Here is an 18,882-nt window from a genome sequence, read left to right on the forward strand (position 1 = left end):
TTGCGGTGACCCAGAGGCGGGCTGGAGGCGGGGCCAGCCGGGAGGCGGGCGGGGCGGCTGGGGCCCGGCCCAGAGCCCCGGGCGGTCGCATTGTTTTCCTGCGCGGAGCCGCGGCGGGAGTGGGGGCTGCGACTGGGACCCAGGGCTCGCCCGACCCGACTGCGCCCCGGAGGTCGGATCCGAGCTCCATCCCATTCGGACGCTCGTCACGTCTCGCCAGAGCCCCAATCACGGATTGCGAACTCGGCGCGGTGCGGGGCCGCTGCCAGCCCGCTGCGATCTCGGTCCCGCTGACCCGGATCTCGGAGCAAGTACCCCGGAGCGGGGATGGGGTTGCAGGGAGGCGAGGAGTAGCGGGGGCGCCGCAGGCTGGGGACAACCTTCCGAAGTGCGAGAGGGACCCAGGGAGGGTGCCAGCGCGCTGTGTGCCTGCCTGACGGAGAGGGTCAAGGAGTTGGGGTGCACGGAGGGAGGAGGGGACCGTGGCCGAACCCCGTCAATGCACTGTTGGGCGCAGGGTCCGGGCGCCTCTTCCCACCGGGTTTCTCCGAGTCGCGTCCTCTGGGTTGGGGAGCGCGAAAGGCGATTATTTGAGGCGCGCACCGTACAGAAGGTGGAAAACCTGGTCCCTTGACTCCCCAGCAGGGAAACTAAGGCTCTGAGACCCGCGGAGAACTGGACCCTCTCGATGTCCCTGCAGGGATGGGAAAGAGGACGCGTCGTTCCTGACTATGGTGTGACGGCTGCGCCTCTGTCCTTGTGCAAACGGGAGTCTGAGGACCTCTCAGGGGGTTGGCTTGGGCAGAGAGTCGCGGAAGGGGGGCCCCAGAGAAACAACAGCCCCCGTGCCCTTCTCCTTCCTTCACCCCTCTCGCCCCGGGGCTTTGTTAGACCGGGGTCTCCGAAGGGCGAGAGCCTGGCTGGCGACTGCACCTTGAGCCCGCGGACCCCGCTCAGCACCGGCCCCAGGCCTGCCCTCGTCGGTTCCCAGCCTCTGGCCCTGCTTCTCTGGCCTCGGAGACCCGCCCCCGCTCCCCAACCCCCGCTCCCATCCCCACTCTGCCTGCGCCTGCAGGCCCCTCCAGCCCCTCCTCCCGCTAACGTGGCTCTGGGACCCGGTCCCGGCCCAGACTCTGCTACCCGCCCCTCTCGGAGCCCCAGATCCAGTGAAGGGGAGACACGTCGAGCCCCTGGCCCTGGGCCCACCTTATGCCAGGGTCTAGACACCTGGATTATCCTCGTTGGGGGCTGGGTGGGAGGGAGGGTAGGTTAGGAGCCAGGGGCTGAGGGTGGGGGAAATGTCTTGGAGAAGGGAATGCGCCTTCAGCCTGTTCCTCGAGGATTCTCGGCGCGCCCCTCACCCCCTCTACCTCTCCTCTGCTCCCCCAGAGGAAGGTGGACTGGGGCGGCCAACCAGCCTGAGAGCTTCCTGCTATTGTCCCCAGTCCAGTCTCCCCTTCTCCATCCCTTCCCCAGCCCCCCCTAGACTCTGGTTATGACTCTGGCTATGACCTGGCCACTCCCCAGAGGTGGCTGCAAGGGCCAGGAGGAGCAGAAGGGCTGTTTCCTCTCCCAGCAAAGGGAGGACCTTGGAGGGGGAGATAGAGAGGACCAGGCCTCCCCCATTTGCTTCAGATGGGGGGAATTATGCAGCTGGGATTGGTCCCAGCAGAGTAAGCCTTTCCCCAGGCCCCGGGGTGGGATGGGGACTGCTTAGATGCTGCTCCTCCAAAAACAGATACGGGAAGCCCTCTTAAAGATATATCATACTTAAGTCTAGGGGGCCAATGCAAAGGCCAACCAAGTGTTTTCAGAGGCTGGACTAATCCAGTCTAAGTTGGGGGGTGGGGTGCAGAGACATTGGGTCGGAGGGAGGCAGGACCTGCTCTCTCAGGGAAGAAGGAAGGGGCTGGGGTGCTTGCTATCAGAGCATTTTGCCTAGAAATGAAGAGCATGTAAATGAGATGCAAATTAGCCTCTATTGTCCCCAGCTAGGGCGCTTTTGCTAACAAGGCTGCTGGATTCTCAGGGTTTTAATGTGGGAGTGGTCATCATGCCCCCACAAACAATCCCAGTCAACATTTCCCCCAAGACTGGTCCTGCAGTTCCAGGAGTTTCTGGCTAGGGGCCAGCCCCAGCCCCTGCCCTCACATCTTTAGGCATGGAGCGGCCAGCACCTTTGTAATCAAGCTCAATGTCAACCCCCCCCCCCCCGCCACACACACACACACACACACACACACACACACACACACACACACCCTCTTACAGGGCAGCATGTCCCCTTCCCTAGCCTCAGTAGACTTCTCCTGAATTTTCACATTTACTTTTAAGGGATGTGGTAAGGAGGTGTAACGAAGCCTCTTCCCTCCTGTCCCTTCTTCCATCAGGTCCGAGGTCTCCTATCCCCCTCAAACCCCCACAGGAGTCACCACCCCAGGTAAGGAAAGGGCAGCAGCTCCTGAGGGCAGGAGATGGAAGCTGGCATGGCCTGGGAGCAGGAAGAGGGTCTGGCTGTTCTCCCCACTTGCCAGAGACCAAAGTTGTTTCCTGGGTGAAGATACCAGTTGCCCAGGGCAACTTGGAGGGGGAGGATAGGAGACCGGCTGTGTCCCTTTCTCTTCCCTTGGGAGCAACAGCATCCGGAAACTGGGGGGGCGGGGGGGGGGAGCGGTGTTAGGGAGGCTTGGCCTTTCAGCACCAGGGGGTCGTTAGTTAGCTGACTGCTCTGCCCCTGGGGAGGGGGTCATCATTAGGTGTTCTTACCCCTTCCCCTCCTCCAGCCCTCTCGGGACCCCATCTGACGTCAGCCTCCCCACCAGTGACGCTGGATTGGGGGTGGGGTACACTTGGGTCCTGGCTCCAAGAGTGGAATTGGGGAGATGGAATGGGCTGGGCCTGGAAGCCCAGGGTCACTTCTTTAGGGGACGTGGTGGGAAGAGCACGTAAGGATTGGTGAAGAATAGCTGTCTGTTCACAGAAAGGAAGGATTCTCACCCTTCCTGCCCTGATTTCGGGAGCTCTTCAGCCCCTCACCTCAATTTGAGGGGAAAGAGGGCAGGAAGCTGGTGTCCACCTCCCACTGGGGTTCCACCCAGGGTCAGCTGGGGGTGGGTGGTGGTGCTGATTGGTGGGAAGGAAGGCTGTCTCACATCCCTTCCACCATATCCATCTTTTCCTGGACTTTGGGCTACCGTTGCCTGCCTGTCGTTGAATTATTTATATTTCCATTTTGAGGCAGCCCATAGAGGGAAGGAAGGGAAAGAGGGATATACGTGTTCAGCCATTTCTCCTCACCAGTGTAGCCAGTTCCGTCCCTGGCTCCTCATAGGGGTGGTTCTGCTCTTCCTCATCAAGTACAGCACAGGTTCTTCGGAGCCAGGGAGGGACCAGGGGGCTAGAGAGGCTGGGAGGGGGCACAGTGGTCGGGCAGACAGCTGCAGCCAGAGCTAAATTTAGCCTCTGATCTGGCTTTGATGCAGATTCATTTTTGGCTAAGGCAGCCCCCTCCCCGACTCCCCTCCCTACCCAGCTTCTCCCTAGCAATGGCAAGGTCCCTGGAAGCATGAACTTAGACCAGGACAACGACCCCTAGGCTTCCTCCCCCCACTCCGGGCTTCCTCAGCCCTAGAGGGGGTGATGCTTCCTCGCAGCTGCCTCTGCCCGGGCACAGCGCCTGCACGGCTCCCAGGGTGCCGTGGGGGTCTGTGCGGGAGGGGGAGGCAGACATGGTGCCCTCTTCCTGCTCCCAGTGCCAGGGGGGTCACTATTTATAATTTTAAGGCTTCGGTGTCTAATTATAACTGAGAAGGGGTTAGCAAGAGGGGGCCAGGCGGTGTCAGCTACCGAATGTCCCAGGCCCAGTCAGGAGAGAAGAGGCCGAGTGAGAAGGCTTGGCAGGGGAGCGGGTGTGTCCTGTCCTTACCTGGGGTCAGCCAGTTTGGGCCAGCTGGAGGGGGAAAGGCCCTGAGCGACAGCGACAGCTGGGGGCACCGAGGCAGTGCCAGAGAGCGTTGTTTCCCCCAGCCCGCAGGGTCTTCTGGGGATAGATCAGGGGAGCAGCCTGCCGGCGCTGAGGGTGCAGGATTGGGCCCCGTCCCCGACTTTTCTCTGTCTCCTTTCAGGGCCGGCATATGGGTGAGGGGGCACCCCCTGGGGCCTGAGCTGCCCCGCACAGGATGCCCCGTGCCCCCCACTTGATGCCCTTGCTCCTGCTGCTGCTGTCACTCCCCCACACGTGGGCTGCCTTTCCCCAGGACCCCCTCCCTCTGCTGACCTCTGACCTGCAAGGTGAGTGCCCCCCCCCCCCCCCCCGCCCCCGTTGTGTGAGCTCGGGAGGCACGGGAGGGGAGGGGAGGGGAGGTGCGGGTGGCGCCTCCCTGCTGGGCCCGCTTTCTTCACTCTGAGGCAGACGCGGCCAGACCACACCTTAGCCGGCTTGAATCCCGGCCAAGCTGCTCGGGAGCTGCAGGACCTCGGCTGAGTCGGTTCACCTTTCTTCGCCTCAGTCTCCTCATCTGCAAAATGAGGATAACAAAGAGCATTCTACCTCATTAGGCTTATGTAGGGATTAAGTGAGGTCACCCACGGAAAGTGCCGAGAACACTGTCTGGCCCACAGTCAGTGTTTTCTGTGTGTTCGCTATTATTATTAGTTACACCACGAAGGCTCGGGCTGGTTCAGTGGTGCCCCACACCTCTTACCTCCCTCTCCACCATTTGACCACAACTAAGCCGAGGTCCCACTCTGAGGGACACCATAAACCCACTTTTTTTCTGAGAAGAAAAGAACTTCATCTGTTTGCAGGTTCCTGTTATTAAGGTAGGATTTAGAATATTCTAAGGATGAAAGAACTGCACTTGGGTCACTGGGAGTAAGTGTTGGGGGATAAGAATCGCACTTACTGGGGCGCCTGGGTGGCTCAGTTGGTTAAGTATATGCCTTTGGCTCAGGTCATGATCCCAGGGTCCTGGGATCGAGCCCCACATCGGGCTCCCTGCTCAGCGGGAAGCCTGCTTCTCCCTCTCCCACTCCCCCTGCTCGTGTTCCCTCTCTCCCTGTGTTTCTGTCAAATAAATAAAATCTTTAAAAAAAAAAAAAGAAGAATCGCACTGACACGTGCCGGACGCCAGCCTAAGCCCCGTCCGAACGTTGGAACACCTGTCCTGAGCTCTGAGCTCCCTCGGACTGCTGGCGATTGTGGCTGCCACGGTCGGGCCAGTGGACGCCGGAGTCGGTCAGAGGAGGCGGGAAGCGGGGAGGCCTGAGGTGGCCTCCAGAGAACCTCGAGGGCTGGGAGAAATGGAGAAAGTGCTCCAGACAGGACAGCGTACGATGTGGGAATGAAAGGGGAGCACTTGCCCCACCGTGCTTCCGAGAAGGGGACTGAGTTCAGCTCTGCAGTCAGACAGACCTGGATCTGAATCCCGGTGCCGGCCACTTCCAAGCTAAATGAGCTATGCAAATGCTTTAATGGCTTGAAGCCACAGGCTGCTCATCTGTAAAATGGGGCCACTAGTAGTACTTCCCTCATAGGGCTGTATCAAACGCGGCAATGCTTCTCAAGTGCGAACACAGTGGTTGGCAGAAGTTAAGTGCTCAGACGTTATTTTATTCGTAGTTGTATCAACAGCTTTACTAATACCTCACAACTCATCTCGCTCATCCACGATGTCCATTGCGGGGCTTCATCTGGTTGGAAAGGGTATTGAGGGAGTGTGTGGTGTTTGGCTGGCCCTCAGCACCCACCTCTCTGTGTCTTCTAGGTACTTCCCCATTATCCTGGTTCCGGGGCCTGGAGGATGATGCTGTGGTTGCAGAACTTGGGCTGGACTTTCAGAGATTCCTGACCTTGAACCGGACCTTGCTAGTGGCTGCCCGGTAAACTGACCGTGGCACAGTTGTGGGCCCGACATGCATGCTCCTGGGCAGACATGGGACCTACATGGCCACTGCAGCATCTTGCAGGGGACACATGCAGGTGTATAAGCCATGGGACATGGACATGCTTGGACCCAGAGCACAAATGCCAAGGCATGGAGTAAGGGGGATGATAGAGGGCAGGAGGTCTGCACTGTTTGTCTCTGAGCTGCTGAACCTGAGCAGGGTGGGCGCTAAGGAGCTCAGGTGGGGTGCCTTGGCTTGCTTGGCTCTGATCCCTCCTTACCTGCCCCTTCAGGGATCACGTTTTCTCCTTCGATCTTCAAGCCCAGGAAGAAGGGGAGGGGCTGGTGCCCAACAAGGTGAGGGGTGTGTGGGAGGAGGTGCAGGCATGGAAATGAGGCTGGGAAAGGTCTGGTGGGGGTCCAGTGGGTGGGAAGAGGAATCCAAAAGGAGCCATAATGTGAGGGGGCATCCAGGTTGCCCACGATGTTCCCTCCTCTACTTCTCCCCTCAGTATCTAACATGGCGGAGTCAAGACATGGAGAACTGTGCTGTGCGGGGGAAGCTGACGGTGAGGAGTGGGATGAGAATTTCGAGGGGAGAATTTCCCGCCTCCAGGCTCTGTCCAAGCGGTCCTCCACTGTGCCCACTTTCCCACCCACTTCCATCTCAGACCACAGGAGGAATGTGCAGGAAAGGGGATGAATAATTTTCACTTGCCTTCAGGGAAAAGTGAGACTCCAACAGGCCAAAGAATTTGCCCGAGGTTGCAGGGCAGTGAATAGCTTACTTGGGACTTTACCCCACATTGCTCTGACTGGCTCCAGGGTGGGAGCCTTATTCCCCGTGCCCCCTGTCCCACTCGTAGGGACTCCTGTCACTGACCTAGAATTTTGGATTCTCTAGGACGAGTGCCACAACTACATTCGTGTTCTCGTTCCCTGGGACTCCCAGACACTCCTTGCCTGTGGAACAAACTCATTCAGCCCCGTGTGCCGCAGCTACGGGGTACGAAGGCAGAGGCAGGTGGCAGCGGGGTCAGGATGGGAGTGGGAAGAGAACCCAAGATGGGCAACCAGTTTGGTGGGGACGGGCCGGCCAGGGTGGAGGAACGGGAGTGCCGAGTGCAAGGGTCCAGAAGGGGTGGGGGAAAGAGGCAAGGGGACGTGAGGGAGTGGGCTATGGAGCCAGGCTCCAAGACTCCAAGGACCCCAAGACCCTGCTCCCTCTGCCTCCAGGTAACGTCGCTGCAGCAGGAGGGTGAAGAGCTGAGTGGGCAGGCCCGATGCCCCTTTGATGCCGCCCAGTCCAACGTGGCTGTCTTTGCAGGTGTGTGAGGAGCAGGCCTGTGGCGGAAGGGGGCTCGCACCTTAGCCTTTGGTCTTTGCCCACGCTTCCGAGTGGAGGGTTGAGGTAGGGGGCGGGGCCAGGCTGAGGGAGGCAGGGGCTAGGAGGCCGGAGAAGAGCCAGATCCTTGGGCCCTCCCCTGACCCCACCCTACCCACCCCTCCAGAGGGCAGCCTTTACTCAGCCACAGCCGCGGATTTCCAGGCCAGTGATGCTGTGGTCTACAGAAGCCTTGGGCCTCAGCCCCCACTCCGCTCCGCCAAGTACGACTCCAAGTGGCTCAGAGGTCAGGGCGGGCCTGGGGGAGGGAGGCTGCTCTTGGGGAGGAGGTGCAGGGGGAGGACTGTAGCAGGGAGCGGGCAGATGGCGGTGGTACTGTGCATGTATGCAAAGGCAAGAGGCTGGGTGGGGCCGGGAGTTTCTGAGCATACCATCTCCTGTCTCTCCCCTTTCAGAGCCACACTTTGTCCACGCCTTGGAGCATGGAGACCATGTCTACTTCTTCTTCCGAGAGGTCTCTGTGGAGGATGCCCGGCTGGGAAGGGTAAGGAGGTGGGCACCAGGGGTGGGTAGCTAGAGGGTTCTGCCTGATCCTGGGGAACCAGTCAGAGTCAGGGGAGAGCTCGTGGCCCTAATGTCCACCACACAATCCCCTGGACTCTGAGCCCCAACTTGGGAGTAGCCCCCAACCCTCTGCCCCCACATCCATCCTGCTGTGTCCCTCATCCTTGACCCAGTCCGATCTACCACACTATACCCTTCCTTTGCTGTGGCCCTGGCGTTTGTCCCTTGGTGCTCCAGCGCTCCAGAGTCCCCCCCCACCTCCCCCCACCATGCTCCGCTTGCCCTGAGGGCCTCACTGTTCTCCGCATCCCCCCCCACCCCGCACCCTCCTCTCCTCCCCCAGGTACAGTTCTCCCGAGTGGCCCGTGTGTGTAAGCGTGACATGGGTGGCTCGCCTCGGGCCTTGGACCGCCACTGGACATCCTTCCTGAAGCTGAGGCTCAACTGCTCTGTCCCTGGGGACTCTACCTTCTATTTTGACGTCTTACAGGCCTTAACTGGGCCTGTGGACTTGTATGGCCGCTCTGCTCTCTTTGGGGTCTTCACCACCCAGACCAATAGGTTAGTACTAGACTAACCAGTGTGCTCCAATCTGTCCCTTATCCCACCAGCGTCCAAGCTCCCCTCTCAAAGCCCCTATAGTGAGGGGAAACTCCCTTCAAAGCCAGTTTGCTGTTCTGCTCTTTCTTCTCCCAGCATGGCCCCCAGGGGCTGCCTCGCCCTCTCAGGCTCCACCCCCTAATATGGTACTTAAGGGTAGCTGCCGTGTCTCACCTGGGAGGAGCTGTGCTAGCCCTTCCAACACCTAGCCCACATCTTTCTCTGGCTCCTTCAGCATCCCTGGCTCTGCGGTCTGTGCCTTCTACCTGGATGATATCGAGCGTGGGTTTGAGGGCAAGTTCAAGGAGCAGAGGAGTCTGGATGGGGCCTGGACACCTGTGTCTGAGGACAGGGTTCCATCCCCCAGGTACCCAGGATGGGAGTGGGTTTTGGGCGGGGGGGCAGAAGCAAGCGGTGTGTTCCCACATGGGATTATGAAGAGCGGGTCTATGGGATTCTGGGGAGGGGGCTCAGTGGGTTGGCGTGGGACTGGTGAGCTGTAGAGAAGGGGCAAGCGGTAGTGTGAACGTCTGTGTGAAGGGGGAGGGCAAGGGTTACCAATCGTGTTTGAGAGCAGTTAGTGGGGGGCACGGAGCCTAACTAAGCCCTGGCTCCCTGTCCTAACACTGTCCCTTCCCACGCACCTACCAGGCCAGGATCCTGTGCAGGAGTAGGTGTGGCTGCCTTGTTCCCCTCTTCTCGAGACCTCCCCGATGACGTCCTGACCTTCATCAAGGCTCACCCACTGCTGGACCCCGCCGTGCCACCTGCCACCCATCAACCTCTGCTCACCCTCACCAGCAGGTATGCTACTAAAAAGACAACTACTGCCCACGCCCCACACCCCACGCCCCACGCCCCAGCCACTCTCCTTCTCTGACCTCACAAGGTAAGTCATATTGGGAGGAAGGACCTATGAACGTGGAGGGAGAGAGGTAAGAAGGAAACTCTGGGCTGGGGGAAGGACCCAGGATACATGGGCTGTCCTTGAGACACTCCAGCTTCCACCAGTCAGGTGGCCCTGACCGAGGCCTATTCCCCCAGGGCGCTACTGACCCAGTTAGCTGTGGATGGTAGGGCTGGTCCCTACGGCAACACCACAGTCCTGTTCCTGGGCTCCAACGATGGGACCGTGCTGAAGGTGCTGCCCCCAGGGGGGCCATCTGGCAGACGTGAGCCCATCCTGTTGGAAGAAATCAATGCCTACAGCCCCTCCAGGTGAGGCCTTGGTCTGGCAGTCACCGCCCCCCCAACCACCTGCAGAGCAGGAATGGGAAGTGAGGTGGTAGGTGGGGATGTGAGGATGGGGTGGGAACTCCACTGGCTTCTGATGGCCGAAGCTGTAGGGGAGAGGGGTTTGGCAAGAAGCTAGACTGGTGTGCTAGGGCAGCCCTATGAGCTGTAGTCAGTGCTTGTGTGCCTCCCCACCTTCTGTTCTTTAACTGACCCAGGGAGAACGAAGCCTCCCCTGCCCCATCCCTGAGTCCTTCTGGCCTCACCCTAGGTGCCGTGGGAAGCGGGCCGCCCAGACAGCACGGCGGGTCATAGGGCTGGAGCTGGACACTGAAGGTCACAGGCTCTTTGTGGCTTTTTCTGGCTGCATCATCTACCTCCCTCTCAGCCGGTGTGCCCGGCACGGGGCCTGTCGGAGGTGAGACGGGCCGAGGGCAGACCTGCCTGGGCCAGCAGGAGCACAAGAACACAGGCGTGGGGGGCGGCCGGGAAATGCAGGGGCTGGCGGGAGGGAGGGCTGCCCCAAGCACTCTGCAGGTGGGCAGTGACCAGGGCCTAGAATAGGAATTGGGATAGCACAGGATGGCACTATTGGGCTAGGGGCCTCCTGCAGGCCAGGGTGAGAGCTGGAAGGGCAGGGCCATGGGATGTGATTAGAGTGGAGAGCCTCACATGACTCCGTTTTCCGCAGGAGCTGTCTGGCTTCTCAGGACCCATACTGTGGATGGCACAGCTCCAGAGGCTGTGTGGATATCAGGGGACCTGGTGGGTAAGTGAGGGGCCCCCAGATCTCCTGAGGAGAAAGCTCTGTCCGCACCGCTAGCAGAGGAAGCTGAGGGCCGGGGTGGGGGCTGGGGGCAAGATGTATGACTGCACTAAGCCACCTCCACCGCTGTCCTAGGACTGATGTGGATCCAGCTGGGAACCAGGAATCCATGGAGCACAGTGACTGCCAAGGTAAACGGAGGGGCAGGGGCAGCTGTGGCCGCAGCTGCACGCACCTCTGACGGCCATCAGCTACCATCCCAGGTGTGGGTGTCCGTACTTCCGTGGCACAGTCGCCCCCTTCGGCTCTTCCTGAAGCTCCCCCTGCCTCCATCGTCACCCTCTGTCCCCCTTCTTCATAGACGGAGCTACTGGGAGTCAGTCTGGCACAGGCGATTCTGCTTATGGTGAGTCTGCCTATCCCAACGCCATCTTCCCTTGCTCGGCCCACGCTCCCCCAAGTCTGTGCCCCACGGCAGCAGCAGACACTGCACACACTGAGTCTCAGAAGAGGGTTAGCATCCTCCAGATACCCCGCATATAGCCAGTGCTTGGCACACAGTAGGGTGCTTAATAAATAGTTTTTGAAAAAAACAAAAACAAAAAAAGATGGAAGAATGTCCTGCATGGTGAGCCTTCCCCCACCCTCCAGAGGAAAGTAGAGGCTGGAGTTCTGGACCTTTGGGTTCCAAAGTGGGGGCGGGGTGGGGAGGACCTACCGAACGGGTGTCAGAGGTGGAAGACAGGAGCCTCACTGGCTCTGACCTGGTCTCTGTCACCAGTGCTTCTGGGTCCTGGCCCTTCCCCTGAGACCCCCAGCCCCCCCAGTGATGCCCACCCCTGGCCCCAGTCTTCCACTCTTGGAGCTCACACTCAGGGTAAGGGGGCTGGCTGGGAGGGATAGGAGTGAAGTGTGGGGCTGCTGAGTCTGGAAGAATTCTAAGCCCCTCCCTGACGTGTTTGGTGCTCACTAATGCCTGTTTGGAGCCTCCCCTCCCCAGAGCTGGGCATCTCGGACCCACGGCCTTCTGCACTGGCAGAGTTTGGCACTCGCTCTCGGCATGGCTACAGGGGCCGGAGCTGGGCTGGGGACTGTGTGTGAGGTCTAGTGTGCTGTGCTGGGCTGACTGTGTGTGTTGAGGGCAGGGGAGGTCATTCTGAGGACAATCAGCCTGTGCTGGGGTGAAGCTGAGCAGCAGAGAGGAGAAACTCGAACTTGCCCTCCCATGCCTCCCTACCTTGGCTGAGCCTCCCTCCTCCCTCTCGGTCAGCAGGCGTGCGCCGGGACCTCCCCCCAGCCTCAGCCTCCCTCTCCGTCCCCATCACACTCCTCCTGGCCTGTGCTGCTGCAGCCTTCGCCCTGGGCGCCTCAGTCTCCGGCCTCCTGGTCTCCTGCGCTTGTCGCCGAGCCCACAGACGTCGGAGCAAGGACGTCGAGACGCCGGGGCTCCCGCGCCCTCTCTCCCTTCGCAGCTTGGCCCGGCTGCACGGTGCGGGCCCAGAGCTGCCGCCGTGCAAGGACGGAGACGGGGCGCAGCCGTCCCAGCTCTACACCACCTTCCTGCCGCCCCCCGAGGGCGTAGCCCCGCCGGAGCTGGCCTGCCTGCCCACGCCGGAGTCCACGCCCGAGCTGCCGGTCAAGCACCTCCGCCACGCTGGGGGCCCCTGGGAGTGGAACCAGAACGGGAACAACGCCAAGGAGGGCCCCGGCCGCGCGCGGGGCGGAAACGCAGCGGGCGGCCCCGCGCCGCGCGTGCTGGTGAGGCCGCCACCGCCGGGCTGTCCCGGGCAGGCCGTGGAAGTCACCACCCTGGAGGAACTGCTGCGCTACCTGCACGGCCCGCAGCCGCCCAGGAAGGGGGCCGAGCCCCCGGCCGTGGCGGCCTTTACCTCGCGGGCGCTCCCGCCGGAGCCGGTCCCCACCCCCACGCCCGCCCTCTTTGCGGGCTCCAGCCTCCTCCCCCGGGAGTGTGGTCCGCCGCTGAGGCTGGACGTGCCCCCCGAGGGGAAGTGCGCGGCGCCCTCCATCCGGCCCGCGCTCTCCGGCCCCGCTCCCCGGCTAGGGGTCGGGAGCAGCCGGAGGATGCCCTTCCCCACGCACCGTGCACCCCCCGCCCTGCTCACTCGGGTCCCCTCGGGGGGCCCTTCCAGGTACTGCGGGGGTCCCGGGAGACATCTCCTGTACCTGGGCCGGCCGGAGGGGTATCGGGGCCGCGCTCTGAAGAGGGTGGACGTCGAGAAGCCCCAGCTGCCCCCGAAGCCTCCTCTCGTCTCACCCTCCTCCCAGCCGGCTCTCCCCAACGGCAGCCATTTTAACTTTTAAAGGGAGCTGCGCCATGTCCTCCAATGGCGCCCTTGAGGCCCGTGCCCTCAAAGGCCAAGAGCATGGACGCATCTCCAAGGACAGATCCCCTCCCTCTCTCCGTGTTCCACACCTCCAGCCTTCCTGGACTCTGAGAGTCTCCCGGGGTCCCAGCCCGCCTCGGGTTTATTTATTGACTGTCTTTTCCCCCTGTCCTCGAGAGAGGAGTGGGAGGTGAGAAGCTCGCCCCCTCAGTGAGCCAGCTTTTCGGGGGGGAACTGGCGCACTCCCACTCCCCCCTCCCTCAGCCAAGCTGCCTTAACTCGCCCCTCCGGGCTTCCTCCATAGACTGGGCCGCGGGCGGGCCGCAGGGCGGACGGACAGACCGACGGGGCTGGGGCCGCGCGCGCGTTGTGTACAGAGTCCTCGGGCCTCCCGAGACGTGCCTCCTCCTACTGTGTAGGAGCCTCCGCTTCCCAATACAGCTGTGTCCCCGAGCCGTGCCTGACTTTCCTAGCGGAGGGGGCGGGGCGGGAACCGGTCCGCTCGCTAGGCGCCTCTGCCCCCGAATCTCTGCCTTCGTCTTGGCCTTGCACTCTCTCCCGAGTAATTGGGATGGCTGCGGTCCCACCGGGGTTAATCAGGAAAGGTTTCCTGAAGGAGGCAAGCGAAGAAATGGGTGTGTGGAGATGAACCAGGGCCCAGGAGACCCACGGCAGAACTTAGGTGGGGTGGGGAGGGCACCGGAGCTCGTTTCTGGATCAAGGATGTTTTCATAGCCTGTTCCGTGGGGGTGGGGGGAGGGTATTTTTTGAGAAATAAAATGAAGCTGCAGCGCAAGTGATTTAAGTTTCACAACAGGAAATCTTGTCCTAAAGAATTTGGAGAGAGTGGGTCGCACGATGGGTAGGCTGCAAAGAACAGCAAAGGATTCAGCCCTGTTGGTGGTAGGGGCTACCCTTGCCAGTTCCCTAAGGAGCAGTTAATTCCCTTTCTCAGAGCGGGAGGGGGTGTAGGAGGGCGTGTTTCCTCGCACGCATGCGTAACCTCTTGTCTCGGAGTCTCGGGCGGCGCTCCAGCCCCGCGCTCCGAGGATCAGCTAGCGGGTGCCTGTTCCGTCGTTCCTCCGGCCGGAGCTGGCTGAAGATACCTGTCTGTTATCCCGGGGACCAATGGGAGGGGCGGACAGGACCTTCTGCCCCGCCCGCTACCTCGAGCTTAAGGACACTTAAAGCCTCGCGCGGGCGGTGGCTGCTTTTGGGATTTACAAGTCCGGGTCTTTACCGGCGCGTGGCCGGAGTATCCGCTCAGTTGGAGCCCTAGGCCGCCGTTCCACTGGCGCCGCCTGGAGGCCGGCCCAAGCCCTGCAGCTAAGGAAGCCTTGGCAGTCCCTTTCCCGGTTCGCCACCGGACTGCCTTGAGCGGGAAACCGCTGAGAACAATTTGGTGAAGAACCGTGATTGTGTCTAGCTCCGCCCTTATTACCTGTAATCCTGACAAGTCAGAATTTTGCCCTAAGTCTCAATTTCCTCATCTGAAAAATGGGGTTGTTTGAGAGGCTCAAGTAATTATATGTAAAAATGCTTTTAAAGGAGAAAGCATGGTACCTTGTGAGATGTCGGTTCCTCCAAACCCATGCTTAGGTGTCCTAACTTTGCGATCTGCCAAGCAATCTGTTTCCTTTTGTATCCTTACAATCTTCATTTATAGATTTTACCCTCAAGGTTTTTTAAAAGTCGCTCTCCGAATTTTCCTCACACCTGTTCTGCCAAATTTGTTCCCCAGGCTACCCTCTGCTTGGAGCTTGTTTCCCCAGGTTGGAGAGATCCTTTAGGTCTTAGTTTTCCCCTCTTCAGATGTCTTACTTAAACCAAGATGCTTTAAAACCATTGCTAGTTTTCTAGATAGTGAAGGAGAGCAAGGAAGGAATGGAGCAACTTTCTAATCACCTGACTTCATTATCCTCTTCAAACCAAGGTGTTAAAGCCAGGACAAAGAAAAACGTTAGGGGAGCGCCTGGGTGGCTCAGTTGTTAAGCGTCTGCCTTTGGCTCAGGTCGTGATCCCAGAGTCCTGGGATCGAGCCCCACATCGGGCTCCCTGCTCAGCAGGAAGCCTGCTTCTTCCTCTCTCACTCCCCCTGCTTGTGTTCCCTCTCTCGCTGTGTCTCTCTCTGTCAAATAAATGGATAAACTCTTTAAAACAAAACAAAACAAAAAACAAAGAAAAATGTTAGGGCTGCAGCGTTTCTCAGCCTTCTGAGGGACAAGTCTCACAAATACTTCCCTTCTTGCCCTGAAGGTGGTCACGACAAAGGGGTAAATGATCTTTAGGTTTAAATGCAGACTCAAAAGAAGTTAATCTTGTGACTCTGTGCAGACAACAGCAATTTACAGGTTAAAGTCCTGGTTTCATTTTAATCAAGAAGGGTGTTCATTTACAAAGTATGGCGACTTCTCTAGCCAAGACAGCCTAAGCTGGACTCTCAGAACCTTCTCAGGTCTAGTGAAAGCAGCTGTGTTGCAGTGATCGCAACAGTCCTTGGACTCTGCCACTTAATAGTTCTGTGCGTGACTAACCTCTCTGTGCCTCAATTTCTTTTTTAAAGCATGTAAAGGATATATGCCAATAGGAGGTTATAAAGCAGCATATAAATATATAGGTTTAAATTAAGTGCTTTGTGGGAAAAGGTTATTTGCCCAAAATAAAGTAGACTACTATGAAGTATGCAATTCAATAATACTCATGAAATACTTTATCCTGGTAGAGAGTAGTGAATAATAAACTAAGGGAATGAATTCAAAGAAATTACTGTCCCTGACAACAGAGGGATAAACATGAGCCCTTAATTTAAGGATACTTAAATACTTAAGGATACTGTTGATACTTTTTTTAAATTATTAGTTCAAACTTTGTCTTTAGAAAAACCAGCATGTGCCAACAAGAGGATAAAGTCCTCACCCTGAGGGATTTCTAAGCTGATTTCTCAGAGGCATCCTGGGAGGTTATGGAGAAACCACGGCCCCAGTGGGCAGATTCCCTCAGCTTGTGTAAGACTTTGGGGATCTGAAACACAGAAGCTTCCACAGTCACAAGCTCGAAAAGCTGTTCAGTGTCTTGGGTTCTTTAGGAGCGAAGTCACAGGAGCCTGAGCGATTCTTGTCTCTCAGATTTCTGTCTCCTTGATGTCACCACCCCACACTTGGGAACCATACAGGTATGAGTCACTTTCTGCTACTTAATCCAGTAGTTGACCTTCAGATATGTTGACTTATAAGAATTTAAGGTTACATATATAAGAGTAAGGTTGAAGTACATGGATAAAATATGAAGCCCATGAATCCAAAAGATTGCCTACCTTTACCACACATGTATTAGGGTCCCAATAGGAAATAGACAACATGCTCAAAATAATGAAGGGCTGATTTTAAAAAGTGTGGGCAAAGGATAGGTCAGTAACTGAAGGTGAGTAAGAGCCTTAGGCCTGAAAAGACAAAGGGAGATAATGGGTTATTTGGAACTGGAAGGAGAGGCTGCATTGAGAGGAGCAGTGACCTTTAATCAAAGGATACAGCTAGGCCCTGGGGACTCCAAGGAATGGAACCTGGGAAATCCATATACTGATTTCAGTTTTTTCGGATCTCCCTCCAGTCTCCTCCTGCCAGAGCCCCCTATTGGCTGAATCAAAGTGGAAGCCCAAAGTGCAGGGAGCCCATTGATGAAATTCATGCAGGTTAGCTCCCAGGATAGAGAAAAAGATTTAGAGGGAGGAGAATAATCTGGAAGGGAAGACAGAAGCTATCCAGAATACCTAGAGCTGAAGACTGCATCCATTCTCTGCAAGAGGTTATCTTTGACTCTCCTTCCTCAAGTATTGCTGGCCAGCAACTTTGTGGAGATGCCTCCTGAATTAGTTTTGGAGCAAAACTGACTTTGAGGAGTTTGCAAAAAAGCTGCTTGAAGTTATGTCACCCCAGTTTCTTAACTACCTGCCCAAAGTCAAGTAAGATCATATTCTGATTAAAAGACAAACTACAGCAGAAAGAACACCAAAAACTGTGTAGAAACTGTAGTTTTAGAAAGAACAATTTTTTTTTTTTTAAGCTGAGGGACTCTGGGCAGTCACAACCTGTTTGTGTGTGTGTGTGTGTGTATGTGTGTGTGTGTGTGTGTGTGTGTGTGTGTTTAATCTATAGTCTGAAGATAATACATACCTTGCAGGATAGGTATGTTTGTGTGTATGTAAAATGCTGAGCTCAATGCCAGACATATAACAAAACTTTAATGCATAGAGGGGCACCTGGCTGGCTCAGTCAGTAGAGCATGTGACTCTTGATCTTGGGTCATGAGTTCAAATCCCACATTAGGTGAAGAGCTTACTTAAAAAAAAACAACAAGGGACGCCTGGGTGGCTCAGTTGGTTGAACGTCTGCCTTCGGCTCAGGTCATGATCTCAGGGTCCTGGGATCGAGCCCCACATTGGCTCGATCTCTCCGCTCGGCGGGGAGTCTGCTTGTCCCTCTACCCCTCCCCCCTGCTCGTGATCTTTCTCTCAAATAAATAAATAAAATATTAAAAAAAAAACTCTTGGGGCGCCTGGGTGGCTCAGTCGTTAAGCGTCTGCCTTCGGCTCAGGTCATGATCCCAGAGTCCTGGGATCGAGCCCCGCATCGGGCTTCCTGCTCGGTGGGAAGCCTGCTTCTCCCTCTCCCACTCCCCCTGCTTGTGTTCCCTCTCTCGCTGTGTCTCTCTGTCAAATAAATAAATAAAATCTTAAAAAAAAAACAAACTCTTTAGGCATAGAAGCTACTGTTATTATTTATAATACTGGCTCCTCAAATATCACTTTCCTTTACAGTAAGAACTTCCTTAAACTTTAGGACTGGTTATGGAAGCAGAGTGCAGCCCCACATCTTGCTCAGGGGTCCTTTACAGTCTTCTTCTTTTCTTTTCTCTTTTTAAAAGATTTTATTTATTTATTTGACAGAGAAAGACACAGCAAGAGAGGGAACACAAGCAGGGGTAGTGGGAGAGGGAGAAGCAGGCTTCCTGCTGAGCAGGGAGCCCAATGCAGGGCTTGATCCCAGGACCCTGGGATCATGACCCAAGCCAAAGGCAGACGCCTAACGACTGAGCCACCCAGGCGCCCCTACAGTCTTTTTCTTAAGAAAACATTTTTTTAAAAAACTATTTATTTGAGAGAGAGCGAAAGTGAGCGAGATCACGGAGATGGAGAAGCAGACTCACTGCTGAGCAGAGAGCCCATAATGGGGCTCAATCCCAGGACCCCGGGATCATGACCTGATTCGAAGGCAGACACTTAACCGAATGAGCCACCCAGGTGCCCCCCAAAAACATTTTTATAACACGTATACTTAAATTGTCTACTGGGCATTACTATTAATTTCCCAGTTACCCAGTTCCATTTTTTTTTTAAGGTATCCCCTATAGTCTTAACAAACTTACTCTATTACCTATCAGGTATCTTGCACAAACCCTACACAGGTGTGTGGTTATCACGAAGTTGCTCCCACTTCAACCTTCTCTTGTATTTTCTACCTACTTATCTTGGAGTAAAGCGCTCATTTTCACAGAGGAAATCTTGGGAAAGTTGCCTTCATTCATGTTTCTTTCCCATCCTTTAAGAATATTACCCTTCAGAGAACTCTAGGTTCCTATCTCCCCAATTCCCTTCCAACTTTCCCACATTCCTGATGATTTCTCTCACTAGGATTTTAATTCAATAAGACTTTTAGTTCTTTGTTTCTCAAGCCTCCTCAAGTCCCTGCTCTTGTTCTGTTTTCTTTGCCTGCTCTTTTCCTCTCAGCAGAACAAAGACTGTATACGCATTTATTAGGTACTCTGCCAGTTGTACCTTATTAATTAATATGTATACCGGATTTTTTGACTATATGTATTTACCAAAAAGCAATTATCTATATGTAGCCTAGTACATGGTGAATGTTCAATTTCCTAAATACTGACTTGGAGATTCTAGTTGTTGAACACAGATGCTTATATGTCTTTGACTTTGGTATTCCCCTCCTTTATTGAAGAAAGGCATCCTTATTGCCAATGGAGCAGCTTTTGAGAACACTATACCCTGGATGAGGACCCCATCTAGTCAGCCAGATGAGTCTCTTCAGCCCTGGATATCAGTGGGGTTTGTGCTACAACCACACTGCTACT

General features: G+C 56.6%; 1 protein-coding gene across 6 annotated transcripts; it reads left to right on the plus strand.

Annotated features, from left to right (window-relative positions):
* The first annotated feature begins 53 nt into the window (after positions 1-53).
* SEMA6C (semaphorin 6C) lies at positions 54-13,191 on the plus strand. 6 transcript variants are annotated; one of them, XM_036118686.2, is made up of 20 exons: positions 54-307; positions 2,391-2,440; positions 4,125-4,290; positions 5,766-5,880; positions 6,179-6,242; positions 6,398-6,454; positions 6,790-6,891; positions 7,122-7,212; positions 7,397-7,516; positions 7,686-7,774; positions 8,138-8,355; positions 8,630-8,761; positions 9,046-9,198; positions 9,439-9,612; positions 9,899-10,045; positions 10,319-10,396; positions 10,529-10,584; positions 10,755-10,799; positions 11,175-11,270; positions 11,667-13,191. In XM_036118686.2, exons 3-20 carry the CDS (start codon positions 4,179-4,181, stop codon positions 12,713-12,715), a joined length of 2,898 nt encoding a protein of 965 aa, XP_035974579.1. In that variant the 5' UTR covers positions 54-307; positions 2,391-2,440; positions 4,125-4,178; the 3' UTR covers positions 12,716-13,191. The 6 variants fall into 6 exon arrangements, with proteins under 6 accessions (XP_035974579.1, XP_077928584.1, XP_035974583.1 ...); XM_078072458.1 differs by lacking the exon at positions 11,175-11,270 and having other exon boundaries at positions 54-311; positions 11,664-13,191; XM_036118690.2 differs by lacking the exon at positions 11,175-11,270 and having other exon boundaries at positions 11,664-13,191.
* Positions 13,192-18,882: the final 5,691 nt, after the last annotated feature.

Source organism: Halichoerus grypus, chromosome 5, assembly GCF_964656455.1.
Source record: "Halichoerus grypus chromosome 5, mHalGry1.hap1.1, whole genome shotgun sequence".
Taxonomy (NCBI): domain Eukaryota; kingdom Metazoa; phylum Chordata; class Mammalia; order Carnivora; family Phocidae; genus Halichoerus; species Halichoerus grypus.

Bases quoted from the DNA above. Each gene is read 5' to 3' on its own strand.
- SEMA6C (XM_036118686.2), top strand. From the start codon at position 4,179: ATGCCCCGTGCCCCCCACTTGATGCCCTTGCTCCTGCTGCTGCTGTCA. The intron at 4,291-5,765 runs GTGAGTGCCCCC...TGTGTCTTCTAG, and splicing joins GCTGACCTCTGACCTGCAAG to GTACTTCCCCATTATCCTGG. The intron at 7,213-7,396 runs GTGTGTGAGGAG...CCACCCCTCCAG, and splicing joins CAACGTGGCTGTCTTTGCAG to AGGGCAGCCTTTACTCAGCC.